Raw genomic sequence first — 20,000 nt, 5'->3', positions numbered from 1 at the left:
CAAGCAGTAAAACAGTTATTAGGGGAACCACACCTTGCAGTCTGCATTTTGCACTGTTTGCTAATTGCTCTAATTAACTGTTTAACTGCTGGGACCCTGAGGAACCTTTCTTTCTACCCAGTGAGACTATCTTACCATAACAAACAGGTATGGGAATATTTTACAACCACAAATATTTACATAAAACATTTTTTATGTCTGTTTCCTAGGTGTGGTGGTTGTGGTTCTAGTGATTGTTTTTCCATATTGCTAGCAGTTTGCACTTGATGTGCGATATCATGCACAGGGCAACTCTCACAATTATGTATTAATGGAAGGAGCACCCAATAAAAAAATGCTGGAAAATATATTATAAAAATTACCTCACCTTTACAACGAGGCCTCTCTGCAATCTCACAAGCATCTATTAATCTAGGCCAATAATTAATCAGTGACATTGTAAATGGAAGATACTTGCAATACATTTTATAATGAGTCTGCATTTAATTAAGACGTAATCAGGAGCAGCAGCGCACTACTGGGAGATATATGGTGATTGGTGGATACACACAAATGCCTCTTCTCATTGGCTTGTCAGATTTGTTCAGCTAACCCCTATAATACATTGCTGACTTTAACTATGTATTTAACATTTTGCAGGGTATATGCAAGCAATAGATAATTTTCTTTTTGCACTTTTATGACCCTTTATTTAAATATTTGGGCCAGATTACAAGTGGAACAATATTTGACGCTCCCGCTTGCACGCTAACTGCGCTAGAAGTAAGCTTTCTGCGCGCGTTGGGTAGCACAAGTATAACAAGTTGAAAGTAAAAAGTTTTCGCAATAACCTGATGTGCACAAAAAGCAAACTTAGAATATAGCACGTTCCCCTGTAGAAGTCAATGGAGAAAAATTGGGGGAAAAAACTAAAACCCTACTCGAGCGCTAGCCCTATTGCATTTCCTCAAGCGCGCCACCCCAACATGAAAATATGGAAATTTCACATGCCAAAGTTCATTCATAAATACATATTTCTATGTATATCTGATGGTATGTTGGTACAATATATATATTTACCTATGTGTATATATACAGTATATATATATATATATATATATATATATATATATACATACACACACACAGTATCCCACAAAAGTGAGTACACCCCTCACATTTTTGTAAATATTATATCTTTTCATGTGACAACACTGAAGAAATGACACTTTGCTACAATGTAAAGTAGTGAGTGTACAGTCTGTATAACAGTGTATGTTTGCTGTCCCCTCAAAATAACTTAACACACAGTCATTAATGTCTAAACCGTTGGCAACAAAAGTGAGTACACCCCTAAGTGGAAATGTCCAAATTAGCCATTTTCCCTCCCCGGTGTCATGTGACTCGTTAGTGTTACAAAGTCTCAGGTGTTAATGGGGAGCAGGTGTGTTAAATCTGGTGCTATCGCTCTCACACTCATACTGGTCACTGGAAGTTCAACATGGCCCCTTCATGGCAAAGAACTCTCTGAGGATCTGATAAAAAGAATTGTTGCTCTACATAAAGATGGCCAAGACACTGAAACTGAGCTGAAGCTCGGTGGGCAAGACCATACAGCGGTTTCACAGGACAGGTTCCACTCAGAAGAGGCCTCGCCATGGTCGACCAAAGAAGTTGAATGCACATGCTCAGCGTCATATCCAGAAGTTGTCTTTGGGAAATAGACGTATGAGTGCTGCCAGCATTGCTGCAGAGGTTGAAGGGGTGGGGGGTCAGCCTGTCAGTGCTCAGACCATACGCCGCACACTGCATCAAATTGGTCTGCATGGCTGTCGTCCCAGAAGGAAGCCTCTTCTAAAGATTATGCACAAGAAAGCCTGCATACAGTTTGCTGAAGACAAGCAGACTAAGGACATGGATTACTGGAACCATGTCCTGTGGTCCGATGAGACCAAGATAAACTTATTTAGTTCAGATGGTGTCAAGTATGTGTGGCAGCAACCAGGTAAAGAGTACAAAGACAAGTGTGTCTTGCCTACAATTAAGCATGGTGATGGGAGTGTCATGGTCTGGGCCTGCATGAGTGTTGCCGGCACTGGGGCGCTACAGTTCATTGAGGGAACCATGAATGCCATTATGTACTGTGACATACTGAAGCAGAGCATGATCCCCTTCCTTCGAAGACTGGGCCGCACTGCAGTATTTCAACATGATAACGACCCCAAACACACCTCCAAGACGACCACTGCCTTGCTAAAGAAGCTGAGGGTAAAGGTGATGAACTGGCCAAGCATGTCTACAGACCTAAACCCTATTGCATCTGTGGGGCATCCTTAAACGGAAGGTGGGGGAGCGCAAGGTCTCTAACATCCACCAGCTCCATGATGTTATCATGGAGGAGTGGAAGAGGACTCCAGTGGCAACCTGTGATGCTCTGGTTAACTCCATGCCCAAGAAGGTTAAGGCAGTGCTGGAAAATAATGGTGGCCACAGAAAATATTGACACTTTGGGCTAAATTTGGACATTTCCACTTAGGGGTGTACTCACTTTTGATGCCAGCGGTTTAGACATTTATGGCTGTGTGTTGAGTTATTTTGAGGGGACAGCAAATTTACATTGCTATACAGGCTGTACACTCACTACTTTACATTGTAGCAAAGTGTCATTTCTTCAGTGCTGTCACATGAAAAGATATAGAAAAATATTTACAAAAATGTGAGGGGTGTACTCACTTTTGTGGGATACTGTATGTATATATATATATATATATATATATATATATATATATATATACATATATGTAAATATATTAGATAGATGATTATATATATATAGGTATAGATAAAATACAGATATATATATTTACAGTAAATACACAGTTAAACACTTTATTAAATATGAATATTGCATAACTATGCTTTTACATGTTTTTTAACTACTTGACTGCAAGGGGCTCCAATGCACTAAAATATATGTCTATATATGTATACATATGAATTTATGTGTTTACATAAATACATACGTACGCACACATCTATATATACATATAGATTTATATTTATAAAATGACAAGCTTTCGGAAGAGTGTCTTCCTTTTTCAAGTCTGAAGCACTCTTCCGAAAGCTTGTCATTTTATAAATGTATAGTTAGTCCAATAAAAAAGTATCATTGCTCAATGGACTAACACGGCTACTCCAATCAACCACTATATATATACATATATATACATATTTAGACATATATATATATATATATATATATATATATATATATATATATATATATATAGGTATCTCTATGTTAAAGCCATTTGCAGCCTTTTTTTCCTAACACCTGAGATCTAATTTCTTTAAACCTTTATACTGCGCAATTGTTTTTATTTTTATTAATTTTTTAATTTATTGTGTTATTATGAGTCTAACTGTACTTTTAAATTGAGCTCAAGTGATCACTTTTATTTTCAACTTGTAATAGGAGCTCTACTTCTAATAAACCCAAAATGTTAGCGCACCACTCGTAATCTGGTCCTATATGGGGTATTTAATATGAGTTTAATGTTTCTATAAATACAAAATATTTTCAAATTTAGAAACTACTGTGAAAGCTTGTTTTCTTTTTACATAAGGAACAGATTACCATTACATCTTTGCAGAAATCTATTCTTATATTTACTATGGAAAACTATTTCAGGCTAACAATTGGTTGGCCCATTAATGGGTATATACCCATTTACGCACAGTGTGGCAGTTAGGAGCAGATAACTATATAAAGGGTTGGAGCAGTTATGAAGAGAAAAAAATTACAGTGCACTTGAATTTTCCATTTACACTTACATTATATACAAAGGTTAATTCAATGCACAGTTGTTTGCAGGAATAAATTCATCACAGAGAGAATAATGAGCCGCACTTGGATTGCATCGGTGGGAGTAAGAAATGGTTAGAATGCAAAAAAAGTGTAATACAATAATGTACAAGATAGTATCTAGTAAGCTGTTTTCCTCTTGCTACAGCAATACGGTTTAGGCCAGAGAGTAAGTGTTATAAATGAAGTTGTTCTAGTAAAAATATGCACACACGGATACTGCAGACATTTCTGTCAGACAGCACATTTATTAAAATGCACTAAGCTTCAGGTTCGGAATACTATTTCATGCTTTAAAGCTTCTGGGAGACATAACCCAGAATTTTATGAGTTTTTATGAGGCTAACATTTCTTCAACAATGACAAAGCAGCACTCGGAATACTTACAGGTAACCAAACGGACAGTATTTGTCACAGACCACAGGTTTGCACTTCTTGGGACGAGGCCGACACTGGCAAATCTCACAGTTGTGAAGATGGGTCTGAAAACCGTATGGACAGTCCAAAGCGCAGCCAGATATGAGTCCAGTGCACAATTCCTCTCCTGCAAAATAGCAATTCAGGCTTAGAAAACTAGGAATAGATTCCTGTATTACATCACCATTAAAATTATAGTGACATTAAAGGGACAGTCTACACCAGAATTTTTATTGTTTTAAAAGATAGATAATCCCTTAATTACCCATTCCCTAGTTTTGCATAACCAGCACAGTTATATTAATATACTTTTTACCTCTGTGATTATCTTGTATCTAAGCCTCTGCAAACTGCCCCCTTATTTCAGTTCTTTTGACAGACATGCATTTTAGCCAATCAGTGCTGGCTCCTAGGAACTCCATGTGCATGAGCACAGTGTTATCTATATGACACACATGAACTAACACCCTCTAGTGGTGAAAAACTGTCAAAATGCCCTGAGAGAAGAGGCGGCCTTCAATGGCTTAGAAATTAGCCTATGAACCTCCTAGGTTTAGCTTTCAACTAAGAATATCAACAGAACAAAGCAAAATTGGTGATAAAAGTATATTGGAAAATTGTTTAAAATTACCTGCCCTATCAGAATCATGAAAGTTTATTTTGGACTAGACTGTCCCTTTAAATAAGATCTTACAAAACTCCCTATATATGAATAATAACATGCTCAGTATAGGACCAGGGTAACTATTCATGTTATTGGTTTCCCCTGTACCTGCAACACTTTTTAAAGTTGTTCTCTTATTTTAACTTATTACAGGTGCCAGTTGGTTAAAACGAAACTTTTAAAGTGTAAAATACCTTAAAGGAATAGTTTCATTAAAATTACATTTTCACGATTCAGATAGAGCAGGCAATTTTAAGCAACTTTCTAATTTACTCCTATTATCAATTTTTCGTCGTTCTCTTGGTATCTTTATTTGAATGTAAGTTTAAGTGCCAGACCATTTTTGGTTCAGCACCTGGGTAGCACTTAGTACATTTAGTACATTTAGACACCAATCAGAACGTGCTACCCAGGTCCTAAACAAAAAATGGTCTGGCTCCTAAGTTTACATTCTTACTTTTTCAAATAAAGATACCAAGAGAATAAAGAAAAATTAATAAAAGGAGTAAATTAGAAAGTTTCGTTAAATTGCATGCTCTATCTGAATCAGGAAAGTTTAATTTTAACTAGAATATTCCTTTAACGTGTTTTGGAGAGCATGCTAACCCAATCCTATTCTTGCCAAAACCCTGGGTGGGTTAACAGGAAGCTTAATGCATTCAGCTTCCAGGACCTGTACTAAACTTAGTGCAGATCCCTGGTGCCAAGCACGCTAAGCCTCTTTTTAACATGGCTGGGACCTGTCAAGAAGAGGATCTGGTTAGCGCCTGCTCCAAAGTGCGTTAAGGTAAGTATTTTACCCGTTAAAAGTAATTTAAAGGAAACTAATAAATACTGACGATTTTCGTCACAAATTTTTAGTTTTCTTTTTTTTTTTTATAAATTTCTTTTATTGGGTATCCAAAACAAAACAGAGTATACGTATGCATACAATGGTCAATACAGGCATAAATGTTGAGATTTTACATGTGAAAATTTTACATCGTAATGACTCATTTAACAAGAGGAAAAAGTTTTGGATTCCTTTTAATAAATTTCTATGTAAAACAATAAATCAGACTGAGAACATAAAAGGAGGAGGAAAAAAAAAAAAAAAAAAAGGGAAAAAGAAAAGGAAAAAAGAGAAATCTAGAATGTAATCCTGACGAGTTGATTATGTAGTGTGAGCGCGCACTACCCCTCAGAGAGCCCATATAGTTTAATAACTATTGGTGACCCGTGAGACTCTTTGTAACTAACCTCTTCTTTGTCTGCACCTTAGCCTCTCCTTTCAGGTTATACTACCTCTGTGGTACCAATGCCATGTCTCAGTGTCAACCCTTAAATCTGTGTTTTATGTAACCCTCCCACATCTCCTTCAGCTGAGCATATATCTCCATGCATTTTATTCGCATGTAGTGATATTCTTCCATTTTTAAGATGTCATTACACTTATGTATCCATTGTGTTAAGTCTGGGGTGTTTCTCGATTTCCATTTCTGGGCTATTAGGTTTTTCATGCTGTTACTTAAAATACACAACATTTTTCTTTGTGCTGTCGTGAAGTTTTTAGGTATACATAAGAATAACCATATTTTAGGGTCTGGTGGAATTGTTTTTTCTAGTATCTTGGAAGCTTCGGTGGCTATACTTTCCCATATTGGTGATATATTGTTACAAGACCACCATATGTGTGACATTGTACCCCTCTCCATTTCACAGCGCCAGCAAGTGTTGGTTCTTGTATGAAATAGCTTTTGAATCCTGACAGGTGTCATATACCACCTGTGGAGTATTTTGAGATTTAATTCTGTTAATTTGGCTGACACTGATGACTTAGCTATATTGTGGAAGACTCTCTTAGCCTCGCCTTGGTTAATATCAAGACCTAGTTCGTCATTCCATCTCTCCAAGTAATATGGGTTGTGACCCCAAGGTTGTGTCTGCAAAATTTTGTATAATATGGAAAGGGAATGGCCTATTGGTTTTGACGATGTGCACATGTTTTCGAATTGAGTTAGGGGTCTAATTAGGTTTCTCCTATCGCTGTGTTTAGAGATAAAGGAGATACATTGCTGATGAAATAGCCAGTCCCCAAACATCTGAAGGCCCTCCTCTACTAGTTTATCCCTTGTGTAAAATGCCTGTTCATTGCCTAGTTGGCGTACCTGCAGTGTTCTGCTTGTCATACTAGTTCTGTAGCGGGAGCAGCGAGACCCAGGGGTAAAGTCTTTGTTTTCACTAAGAGGGGTCAATGGGGAGTATCTAGAAGACACATGTGGGAATCTTAATAGGATATTACTCCAAATTTTAAAGGTCTCAGAGGTCAATGTGTGAAACTGATGGTCCCCACCTGTACCGCCCAAGCCAGCCCAACATTGGGATCCCAAATGGTTAAAGTCTGATATTTCATGCTCCAGCTGTACCCAGGCCTTATTTTGAAAGTTATAGTGCCAGTCTAGTATTCGTTGTAGAAAGGTTGCGTATCTGTATTTCACTAAGTCGGGGACTCCCAGCCCGCCACTCAATAATGGTGTACACATAATATTTTTGTTTATTCTGGCCGTTTTTTTGTCCCAAACAAATTCTAGGATTTTTGACTGCAGGGATGAAAGAAAATTAGTAGGGAGTGGGATAGGTAGGGCTTGCAAGACATATAATATGCGGGGCAGGACATTCATTTTAAATATGTTAATTCTCCCCATCCAGGAAGTTTGTAAGGATCTCCAGGAGGATAGATCTGCTATTAAGCGTCTTTGTAAAGGGATGTAGTTAGTGTTGAATAAGTCTTGTGTGTTTTTTGTAAGCTGAATCCCCAAATATTTTAGTGATTTTTCCTGCCATCGGAAAGGACAGGTGTTTTTTAGTTGAGTAAGGTGGGCCTGATCGAGGGAAATATTAAGTATTTCTGATTTTGATTTATTAATTAGAAAATTGGAGGCGAGCTGAAAATCCCTCAGGTGTTGTAGCACATGTGGTAGTGAAGTGAGTGGATTGGTGAGGGTAAATAATATGTCGTCAGCGTACAACATGATTTTATAGTTTCTTTCTTTAATTCTGACTCCCTCTATGTCTACATCATTCCTAATTTTAACCGCCAGAGCTTCAACCGCACACGCAAACAGTAGGGGGGACAGGGGGCACCCCTGTCTCGTACCGTTGCTTATTTGGAAGGGCTGAGACAATACCCCATTCACCTGGACCCTAGCCGATGGGGAAGAATATAATGCCATAATTTTCGATATAAAAGGGGACCCAATTCCAAATTTTTCTAATATTGACCGCAAAAATTTCCACCGGACGCGGTCGAAGGCTTTCTCCGCGTCTGTGGAAATCAATACTAGTGGGATATTTTGTGATGTCGCGTAATCTATAAGGTCAATGGCTCTTACCGTATTGTCCCTTGCCTCTCTGCCAATAACAAAGCCTACTTGGTCCATATCAATTATCTGGGGAATGACAGGGTTCAGTCTGTTGGCCAGCAATTTAGCATATATTTTTATATCATTATTTAATAAGGATATAGGTCTAAAATTTTCCACTCTATCTGTATTTCTACCCGGTTTGGGGAGCACCACTATATTTGCAGTTAGGGATTCCTCTAGAAAAGGGTTCTTTTCCGAAATGGATTGAAATAATTCTAATAATTGGGGGGATAATATATCAGTAAATTTTTTATAGTAGTAGGTTGTAAAGCCATCAGGGCCAGGTGCTTTCTCATTAGGGAGATCTTTAATTATGCATTTTATTTCCTTTAGTGTGAAAGGTTCGTTAAGGCGGGATCTTTCCTCTTCCCCTATATTTGATAGCATTAGTTGATCTATAAATGTGTGGGCGTTATCCGGGGAGGGTTCCTGCAGGTTATATAATTTCTCATAATAAGCGCGAAAAGCTTCAGCAATATGTGCAGATGAGGTGCTCTCCCCCCCCCTATGGTCTTTTATTTTCATTATAAAGGATTTATTAGTTTTGCGTTTCAGCTTCCTTGCGAAAAGCCTGCTACATTTGTTGTTACCCTCATAAGACATTTGTTTTAATTTAAGAGCGGATACCTTACACTCTTTGTCGATAATCATATTAAGCTTTCCTCTATAATCCAGCAAGCTGTCTAGTGTTTGTGTATCATTTGGGTCTTGTTTATGAGCTTTCTCCAGTTCCTCAATCTTATTCAAAACCGACTCAAAATATGTTCTTTGCTGTTTAATTTGGTGTGCTTTTATACTCATAAGTTCCCCCCTAAGGACCGCTTTATGGGCTCCCCATCGGTGTTTAATGTCAATATCTGAATGGGAATTAAACTGGAAGAACTCCTCCAGAGCTTTTTCTATTTTTACTGTGTATGTAGGGTCGTCAAGGAGTCTGTCGTCCAATTTCCATAGGTAGCTAGTACCCTCCCTGGTATCCCAATGCATTCTGCAGCGGACCATTGAGTGGTCAGTCCATGATGTGGGGAGTATCCTACAGTTCTCAACCATAGCTAGGCTAGTAACATCCGTGAGGATGTAATCTATCCTGGAATATCTAACATGGGGGTGAGAATAGAATGTGTAATCCTTCACTGTTCTGTTAAGTATTCTCCATGTGTCGTGTAGGGCTAGATCTCTAAGGTTTTTTTTTAGCTTATTAATGATTGCGTGTGCAGTAGAGGATGTCCCTGAGGAGTTATCCATTGTGGGGTCCAATGTACAATTGAGGTCTCCACATACTATCAAGGTGCCCCTCGCTGCGTCTAGTATGGCGTTAGATAGGGTTTTAAAAAATGTGTCTTGTGATGTGTTTGGGGCGTAAGCGCTGACCAATGTTACTTGTTTATGAAACAACTTGCCCACTAGAATTAGGTATCTCCCTGAGACATCCTTTATGCACTTGTGGGCTTGGAATGCTATACCCTTCCTAAACAGTATGCCAACCCCACACTTTTTGGTGTTGTTGGAAGCGTAATAAGAATCTCCGAATTTGTATTTAAACGTCTGGGGTTCTCTATTCTTTAAGAAGTGCGTTTCTTGTATAAAGACCACGTCACCCTTCCTTTCTTTAAAATCTCTCATAGCTACATGTCTCTTAGATGGACTATTGAGGCCCTTAGCGTTAATGGAAATGAAGGTGATTCCCTTCTGCTTATTTATTGATACCATTTATTATATTGTGTTGAGAGCACCCATAGTCACCCGGAGTTCCTGTCAGGTTAATGTGTGTATGGTAAGCCCCCCAAGTTGTCATGCGCCCCCCGTTGGTCTGGAATTTGTAATTTTTGTACGTCAGTCTATAAAAATCTAAAAAACTAACAAGAACATATAATAATTTTGTAAAAACAACCATTAAACAGTGAACTGTTTGAACAAAGTAATAATTCAGTGCAAGAAAAAAGGTAAAGAAGGAGGAATGCTAAACAACAACATCTCCCTCTCATGTGAATGTACTTCCCAACCACCCAACAGGCCACACAACATTTCACATAACCAGCATGTTTAGGCAAAACGTTTAACTCTTCCCATCCCCACAGAGGTAAATTGCATATACATTGTTTTTTTAAAAGAAAATAATTTTTTTTTTTTTTTTTTTTTTTTTTTTTGAAAATTGAACACAATCTCACCCATCAATGTTCCGCTTCATGTCTCTTGGATGGTAGAACTCATGGCATTTTTGTTGATAGGGTCATTTCTGTCCTTTTTTCGTTTGCCATAGCTCACTAGCTGCCATCGATTTCTTCCCTGAAGTGAGCTCTGATCCGATTGCTCCTCAAGATCAATGCTCCCCTGGGTATCAAAGTCCGGGGGAGTGTTGAAGGTTATGTTTAGTCCCTTAGAAAGAGTCCCTAGGTCGTGTGGTTCTTTATAGGTAAAGGACTTGCCGTCGAATGAAACAACCAAGCTGAAGGGGTACCCCCAACGATATTTAATCTTTTTGTCCCTGAGCGCTCTAGTTATAAAAGCAATGTCCCTTCTCCTCTGTAGCGTGTTGGGGCTCAGGTCCAAATAGATTTGTAGGTTGTGATCCATGTATGATATGTCTCTTAGTTGGCGGGCAGCAGTCCATACCTCCTCTTTATCTTTGTATCGTAGGAACCTCAGTATCACGTCTCTCGGAGGGGCTTTGTCTGGTGGGGGAGGTCTGAGGGCCCTGTGGACCCTATCTAATTCCACATTTGGAGCTTGCTGATCTTTCTTCAGATGGCGAAATAGATCTTGGACATAAGTTTCCAACTCGGTATTAGTGATTTTCTCTGGTATACCGCGGATCCTTAGATTATTTCTACGGTTTCTATTGTCCATATCATCTAGTCTGTCCTGTAGTGCGGACATTTTAGCTTCATGTATGTTAGCTTGTGTTATAATTGAATCAGTCAGGGTATTCAGTGTCTCTTGTGTCCCCTCTATATCCTCCAGTCTAAGCCCAATCTCAGAAACCTCTTTTCTTATAGTTGAAAGCTCCGATTTGATTAAGTTCTTTAAGGAATCAAAGTCTGTTTTTGAAGGGAGATTGGCAATATCAGATTTTAGTTGATTCATTAGCTCCACTGGAACCACTTGTTGTTGAATGTTGTCTGTATGAGACTGTGTGCTGCTCCCTGTGTCTCTTTGCTCCGTATTAGTCGTGTCATTGGTGCAGAAAAAGTTGCTCACAGACACAGGCAGCGTTGCTTGTTTATTAGCTTTATCCATTTTTGGGCCCTTTCTTGTTGCCATTGCGGTCGAAGAATAAAACTTCCTTTATCACTCTTGGGAGTACACTGTTCCCCTTCGCCAGTTTTAATAAACACCAGCAGACCGGAACACCAGAGAAATGAGGATATGAGACTGTTTATTTTCCTTCCTTGTATTTAAGCTTTACATGTGGGTAGCGTGCCTGGTTTTTCGGTCACTTGTGTCTTATTTACATTACTGCTGTGCCCCTGTTGTGGTGTCGGCAAGTTCCTCTATAATTCGTTCAGCCGCATATCTAAAGTAACGGGCTTACGCCACGTGAAAGTGTAGCTCAGATCTCAGCATGTTTAATGACGTGTACCCGATTGGGATATGTGCGGCAGTGTCGGCCAGATTGACTATTTGTAGCCTACAGGGCTGTTTGACAGTGCGCCCCGGGCTAAATGTATTTCCACCTCTGTCACTCCATACACCCACGCAGAGACCGTGAGAGCTGATGGTATTATTAGGCAAGATGGCGCCGGTCCCCGTGGGTATATGAGCGTGTCTTTACAAGTGCTAATTACAGACCTGCGGTCACGGCATGGCTCCCCTCGGGTTTCCGCGAACGCAGGGTGTCTTTAGGTGTGAGTTGTGGCCGTCTGCAGTGTCGGTGGCCGGTGGCAATATGAGGGAAATGAGTTATCCAGACCGGAGCTCTATCTCAGTGCGGCCATGTTCCGGCACGGCCAGGCTCCGCCAAATTTTTAGTTTTCTTTAAATTTCATTGGTGCATTCATTCAGATATACGTTTTCGTTTATGAAAACAAATATCCGATTTTCGGTACGAATGTACATTTGTCCGTAAACGAATGCACATCCCTAGTGAATAGGCGCCCTCTTTTGGCCAACGCAAGTATTTGCATGTGCTAGTACAATAAGCAGGGGATTTTAGATGATATTAGAGGGAGACAGAGAGAGTGGACAAATTAAGAAAGAGTGAAATTGCTGGAGAGGGTGGGAATAGACAGCAGGAGGGAGAGAGCAAGAGAGAGAGAAACACAAGAGTGAGAAGAAAGAACAAGACAGAGAAACAGAACAGCAAAAAGCAGAATGGCTGAAGGGATGAAATACTGATGAGGGGTGCAAAGACAGACACTGACGTTCAAGAACAGATGAGTAAGTTATTTCTGCATCTTATCTGCTAAAATTAAAGTGCATTCAAAAATACTACATCTATAAGATGAATTGTGTCCCCTCTACTATAAGGTAAGCACCCGCTAATGTACAAACTCTGCTAAAACATACTTGTTGGTTGAAAGCAATTTGTAGGATAACAGATATAAAAACAGTTTTTTGGGGGGTTTAGAAACTTTGGGGTCTATTTAACAAGCAGCGGATGCTGCATCGACGCCCCATCGTTTCGAAAAAACGCCAGAAACGGAAGACCACTGCTCCTTAACTTCTCCGTCATCTTTTAAGTGGCGAACTGAAATCATCCTGTTCCGATACGATTGGGATGATTGACGCCCACTGCTAGCGGCCAACTGACCACGGGTGAGTAAGGGTCGGCATTGCACAAGCTTTTCACAAGAAATGCTTGTGCAATGTTAAATGCTGACAGTATATGCTGTCGGCATTTAGCGAGGTCGAGCAGACATGATTCGCTACAGCGAATCATGTCCGCTCAACCTTTAGTAAATCTACCCCCAAATTTTAAATAATTTTACCATAGTTGAATTATAACTAGGAATCAGTGTACATTTTTTTATGACCAATATGGTACTTAAAGGACCAGTAAACACAGCAGATTTGCATAATCAACAAATGCAAGATAACAAGACAATACAATAGCATTTACTCTGAATTTCAAATGAGTAGTAGATTCTTTTCTAACACATTTTAAAGTGATATATATTTCCACTCCCCCTGTACCATGTGATAGCAATCAGCCAATCACAAATGTATATACGTTTAGTCTGAGTTCTTGCACATGCTCAGTAGGAGCTGGTGACTCAAAAAAAGTGTAATTATAAAAGACTGTGCACATTTTTTTTAATGGAAGTAAATTGGAAAGTTGTTTAAAATTACATGCTGTATCTGAATCCTGAAAATCTAATAAAGCCTGAGTGTCCCTTTAAAACACAGAGAATATAAAAACAGGAAACAGCGTAGTGTGTGTATTATACTGCAGACCTTTAACACATTGTGATCTGAATTGATTTAAATAAGCTCTCATTTTCCATGCCACGCTGTACTATTTATGTGAGCAGATATTTGTTGCCACTCTTTGACTTTCTTTTTGTTGGCATCACCAGAGTATGTTTTACAGTCCCTCCATAATGACAAGCCAGAGTGCTTGCAAGATAAAGCTCTTGTCAGCCAAGTGGAGATAGACAAAAAGATGTTGAAAGACACTTGAAAAAAATTCATACCATTAACCCATGTGAGGTTTTATCTCTCCGTCAAAGATTATTGTTCTCGAGTGAATAATGTCTTTTAACTTGTGTGAAGTGCTATTTTATTCTTCTCTTTATTAATGTATTTCACCATGGCAATAATATTATACCACGAGTAGGATGTTAGGTTTAGATAATAGTTTGGCCTTTGATGAAACATTTAGAATTGGAACAAAAAGCCACAACACAGTTAAATTAAATTTACCTTATGTATATTATACACAGATGTAACTGATGTAAAACAGAGTGCACGTAGCCCCCCCCAAAAAAAAAACACTCATTCTAGATTATGCACTACCATTACTAGAAAGATTTATCATAAAAATCATGTTTAGAAAGACATTTTGGAGCTCAAATTATAACCAAAACACTATATTATATCAAACACAACCCATTTAAGCCCTTCTGAACATAAATTGGCTAGGAAAATGGGAGATTATTGAAGGTAGGTTTGAGTTAAATATCAAAAAGATTGTAATGTTACAATTTATCTCACCTAAACTGCAGAAGGCTAGGCCACAAAAGTGGAGCTAAAAATGTGGACAATGTTAGGAAATATATTATTGTGTTTTTCATAACCATACAGTTATATTCTGATCTTAAAGGGACACTCAAGTCAAAATTAAACTTTCAGCAGGCAATTTTAAACAACTTTCCAATTTACTTCCATTTACAAAATGTGCACAGTCTTTTTATATTTGCAGTTTTTGAGTCACCAGCTACTACTGAGCATGTGCAAGAATTCACAGAATATACGTATATGCATTTGTGATTGGCTGATGGCTGTCACATGATACAGGGGAGGGGGGAGTGGAAATAGACATAACCTTGTAATTTGTCAGAAAAAAATCTACTTCTGATTTGAAATTCAGACTAAGCGCTGTTGCATTGACTTTTTATCATGCATTTGTTGATTATATGAATTTACTGGTCCTTTAAGGCTTCTAGAATATTGATCTGTGGCCCCCATGTTTTAGCAAGTTGGCCATCACTTTATCGGTTTACTGTACTCTAGCAGTTAGGTTGGGGTGGTATGCCCTTTATAAATGGTAGAGAAGTGATACTGTTAATACGTGCTTGTTATTTTAAGGTGGGCATACGGGACATGAAGAAGGTATCTTTTACTACTCTGGGCTGTTGATGATGTGAGATGGTACTGAAGTGCCTGTCAATTATATGCCCACATCGAACCTCAAACAGGATATACAGTATGTTACTGTAGTTTGTGCCATATATCCACATCAGGACACAGAGTAGACTTGTGTTCCTGTAGCTCCTAACAACAATATAAATCAACATCAGACCTTGGATCCTGATGTGTGGTGTTTATATACGTATTTATGTAAGTGTGTGTATGTATGTGTGTGTGTACTGTGTGTGTACATGGTGTATGAGTGCGCATGTATGTGTGTATGAGCGTTATGGTGTTTGTGGTGTGGGTATGTGTGTGTGAGTGTACCTGGTGTGTATGTAATATATATGTGTGTGTGTGTGGTGTATGTACTATACAAGTGATGTATTTTTGTTGTGTATATGTGTGTGGATCAGTGGTGTGTGTGTGTGTAAGAGTCAATATGTGTGTGTGTGCCCATGTGTATGCGGGGTATATGTGCGTACCTCTGTGTTTCTGTATGTGTGTTTATTTGTGTGTAAATATTTCAAATTAATGCCAAAGACTAAGGTGCATGTGTCTTTATAAATGATATATGGCAAAGACTATAGTACCTTTAAAAGTATAAGTTACATCCAAATATATGTATTGCCAGAAAAAATCACTTAACCTCTCAACTGAAAAACTCATTCTGAATAGATGTGTTAATGTGACCAAAGTGAGAGGTATTTAACTGCTGCGCATAAAAACCCACTGAATTCATATTATGATTTCAAGCATGATAACACCTTGCTGGATGCAGATGTGATCTGTGATTTATTTATGCTCAGCTCTGCTGTGTCTAATGAGACCAAACCCCTGCTGTGTGAGAAAAGTACAGGTGTTTATGCATGCATGCCAGCACCTGTTATCTCAGGCAAGGTCATATTGATCCTGAGTTTTCCAATCACGGAAATTCAATGTCGGCAAATCCAGAAGCAGGGTCCTTATTCAGAGTAATTTACCTGTGTGAAATTTATTCCTCAATTAAGATTCACTCACATTAATCTTTTTTTTTGGACATCCCAATGCTTACTTGTTGTGACAGATGACGTCTCAAAGACATATCTGCCAACTAATTTATGGGGCTGAACATCACTGCGTACCATAATGAAATAAACATTTAACTATTTGTGCACACATATAAATACTATTTAGATGGACATGAAAGTACAAAAAAATATAAAATGCATTTTATTATTGAGTTGTTTACATATAAATGTGTTCTAACACATGTAAAGGAGTTAAACACATAAATTCAACTCTAGAGCAGCAGTGCACTGCTGGGAGCTAGCTGAATATATCTGGCGAACCAATTACAAGAGACATAAATGTGTAGCCACCAATCACCAGCCAGCTCCCAGATTTTTTTATATTCTGAGCCTACCTAAGTATGCATTTCAACAAAGGATACCAAAAGAACAAAAATCATTTGATAAAAGAAGCAAATTGAAAAGTCTCTTTAAATCGTATGCTCTTTCCAAACCATGACATTTTAATTTTGACTTTAATCTTCTTTTAGTTTCATTAAATTGGACACTATCACTTTAAGTTAAACCTGCAAGTCTGGCTTATACAGGTATACCCCACTCATACAGCGGGTTAGGGACCGGTGCCCCGATGTAAAGTGAAAACCGCCTTAAAGTGAAACAAGGCAGTTTTAGCTTTCTTTTCAGTGTATAAAATCTTGAAAACATGTTTGAACTAACTTATATTATGGGTGCAATAGTGCTACGTTTAGTTTAACACTAGCACAACAAGTATTCAATTAGTATTTAATAAATACTGTACCTGTAAAATAGTGACAATTACTGTAGTAAAATTTGCCAGACTATAACACTGAGACACAGATTGCACTGTAATGCTATAAACAGAGTGAACTGCACATAACAAAATGGTGCCATTCACTTTTCTAGCAATCTCACAATGATTACAGCACTGTTTCAAAATCCTTGGAGGTTGAACTTCAGCTCCACAAAGCGCTGTATTAGCGAATCGCTGTAAAGTGAAGCGCTGTAAAGTGAGGTATACCTGTACAACTGTTTGCTTTTCTGCCATTTTGCTAGGCACCCAGTTACTAGTTAAAGGGACACCGAACCCAAAAATTTTCTTTTGTGATTTAGGTAGAGCATGCAATTTTAAGCAACTTTCTAATTTACTCCTATTATCAATTTCTCTTCATTCTCTTGCTATCTTTATTTGAAAAAGAAGGCATCTAAGCTTTTTTTCTTGGTTCAGCACTCTGGACAGCAGCTTTTTATTGGTGGATGCATTTATCCACCAATCAGCAAGGACAACCCAGGTTGTTCACCAAAAATGGGCCAGCATCTAAACTTACATTCTTGCATTTCAAATAAAGATACCAAGAGAATAAAGAAAATTTGATAATTGGAGTAAATTAGAAAGTTGCTTAAAATTCCATGCTCTATCTGAATCACGAAAGAAAAAAATTGGGTACAGTGTCCCTTTAAGCGCAAAAATCCAACCATTATGGAATGCTAATATTGATCTTAGTTATCTGCAACACTTGCAATTTGCACTCAGATAACAAATAAATGGTTAACATGTATTGCTTGTGTGTTAATGTTATTCATTTTAGATAGTGTGGATGTGGAAATCAGTTATTTCTATGCTTTAATCTTTGCATATTAGTTTACTTTTACATATTAGATGCAGCATACATACAAATGTATACACTACATTCACAGACATACGATTAGGGCACACACTTCTCACAAACACACACAACTCATGCTATATACCTTACCCCTATACCCCTTCTTTAAAATCTCAATACTTACTTACCACTTCTTCACCATTTATTAACCCTTATTTCATATGCTTTATTCCTATGGCATTTTAAATGTATAAAAAGCACAATAGCAAGCACATATAGTTAATGCTACGTTTGGAAAAACAGTATTTTGTATATAGCACCCATGATACACTTAACTAATCACTTGTAATACCGTTACGCTTTGCACTTTCTATTGCAAGTAAAGCACAGGATATCTAAGTATTGCAGGCATAACATGCTTTGATAAAAAAAGATAGCAACCACTTACAGTACTATTGATTTCATAAGGCCTTGTCAAACACCTACAATCAACAGTATTTTACTTGAAATCTGCCTCTATGACCTATAATATACCATAGTAGATAGTACAAATAAAATAAGATTGGAAGTTCTTTTCTATAGTATATAATAAGTGAATCATTATTAATCTGAGTGCAATAAATACAAGTTTTTTCTAGTATGGTTGCTACCCGTTTTTTTTTACTCATAATCAGCTAGATTACAAATTTTGAGCGCTATAGGGAAATTACCGACCACCACAAAAGCAGCGTTATTTCACCTCCCTATAGTGCTGCTATTACAGTTTTACAAAACGCAGTCTTGTGCGGGCGATATGGTTGCTTTGAGCTCCATACGTCACCCAAATACAAGCGCTGCTTTGACGTGCTCATGCACGATTTCCCCATAGACATCAATGGGGAGAGCCGGCAAAAAAAAAGCCTAACACCTACGATCGTGGAATGAAAAGCTCCGTAACGCAGCCCGATTGATGTCTATGGGGAAAGAAAAAATTATGTTTAAACCTAACACCCTAACATAAAACCAGAGTCTAAACACTCGTAATCTGCTGTCCCTAACATCCCTGCCACCTGCATTATAGTTATTAACCCCTAAACTGCCGCCCCTAACATCGCCGCCACCTACATACAGTTATTAACCCCTAATCTGCCACCCCTAACATCACCGCCACCTACCTAAATTTATTAATCCCTAATCTGCTGCCCCCAATGTCGCCACCACTATACTAAAGTTATTAACCCCTAAACCTCTGGCCTCCCACATCACTAACACTACATAAATATATTAAGCCCTAAACCTAACCCTAACCCTAACGTAACCCTAAGCACAAGTCTAACCCTAACCCTAACACCCCCTAATTTAAATATAATTAAAATAAATCTAAATAAACCTTAAAATTATTACCTAAATAATTTTTATTTAAAAATAAATACATACTTACCTGTAAAATAAAACCTAAGCTAGCTACAATAGTTTGTATTTATTTTAACTAGGTAGACTAGTTAGTAAATAGTTATTAACTATTTACTAATTACCTAGTTAAAATAAATACAAATTTATCTGTAAAATAAAACCTAACCTGCCTTGCAATAAAACTTTTAAGGGCAATGCCCATCCAAATGCCCTTTTCAGGGCAATGGTTAGCATAGGTTTATTTAGATAGAGTTTTATTTGGGGGGTTTGGTTGTGTGGGTGGTGGGTTTTACTGTTGGGGGGGGGGGCGTTTGTAATTTTTATTGCCAGGTAAAAAAGCTGTTATCTTTGAGGCAATCGCCGCAAAAGGCCCTTTTAAGGGCTATTGACAGTTTAGTGTAGGCTAGGGGTTTTATTAATTATTTTTTTTTTGGGGGGGGGGGTTATTTTGATAGGGCTATTAGATTAGGAGTAATTGTTTTTTGTTTTTTTATCATGTCGTTTTTTTATTTTGTGTAATTTAGTGTTTGTTTTTTTTGGAATTTAGATAATTGAATTTGATTAATTTAATTTATTTGATTTGATTGTAATGTTGTTCTATTGTAAGTCAGGTTAGGTTTTATTTTACAGGTAAATTTGTATTTATTTAACTAGGTAGTTAGTAAATAGTTAATAACTATTTACTAACTAGTCTACCTAGTTAAAATAAATACAAACTTACCTGTGAAATAAAAATAAAACCTAAGCTAGCTACAATATAACTATTAGTTATATTATAGCTAGCTTAGGTTTTATTTTACAGGTAAGTATTTATTTTTAAATAGGAATTATTTAGGTAATAATTGTAAGGTTTAT

The 20,000-nt window shown here is 37.8% G+C and overlaps 1 protein-coding gene across 3 annotated transcripts in view; it reads right to left on the bottom strand.

The window, feature by feature from the left end:
• The window catches only part of CRIM1 (cysteine rich transmembrane BMP regulator 1), a 1,124,265-nt gene that overhangs the window by 239,316 nt on the left and 864,949 nt on the right, over positions 1–20,000 (bottom strand). For all 3 annotated transcript variants that reach the window (XM_053711878.1, XM_053711879.1, XM_053711880.1), the window contains one exon: positions 4,232–4,388. In XM_053711878.1, coding sequence (XP_053567853.1) covers positions 4,232–4,388 — 157 coding nt within the window. The remainder of the gene's footprint in view (positions 1–4,231; positions 4,389–20,000) is intronic.

The sequence above is a fragment of the Bombina bombina genome, chromosome 4 (assembly GCF_027579735.1).
Source record: "Bombina bombina isolate aBomBom1 chromosome 4, aBomBom1.pri, whole genome shotgun sequence".
NCBI lineage: Eukaryota > Metazoa > Chordata > Amphibia > Anura > Bombinatoridae > Bombina > Bombina bombina.
Note: the sequence above shows the minus strand (reverse complement) of the source record. Positions and strands in the feature narration are given on the sequence as shown.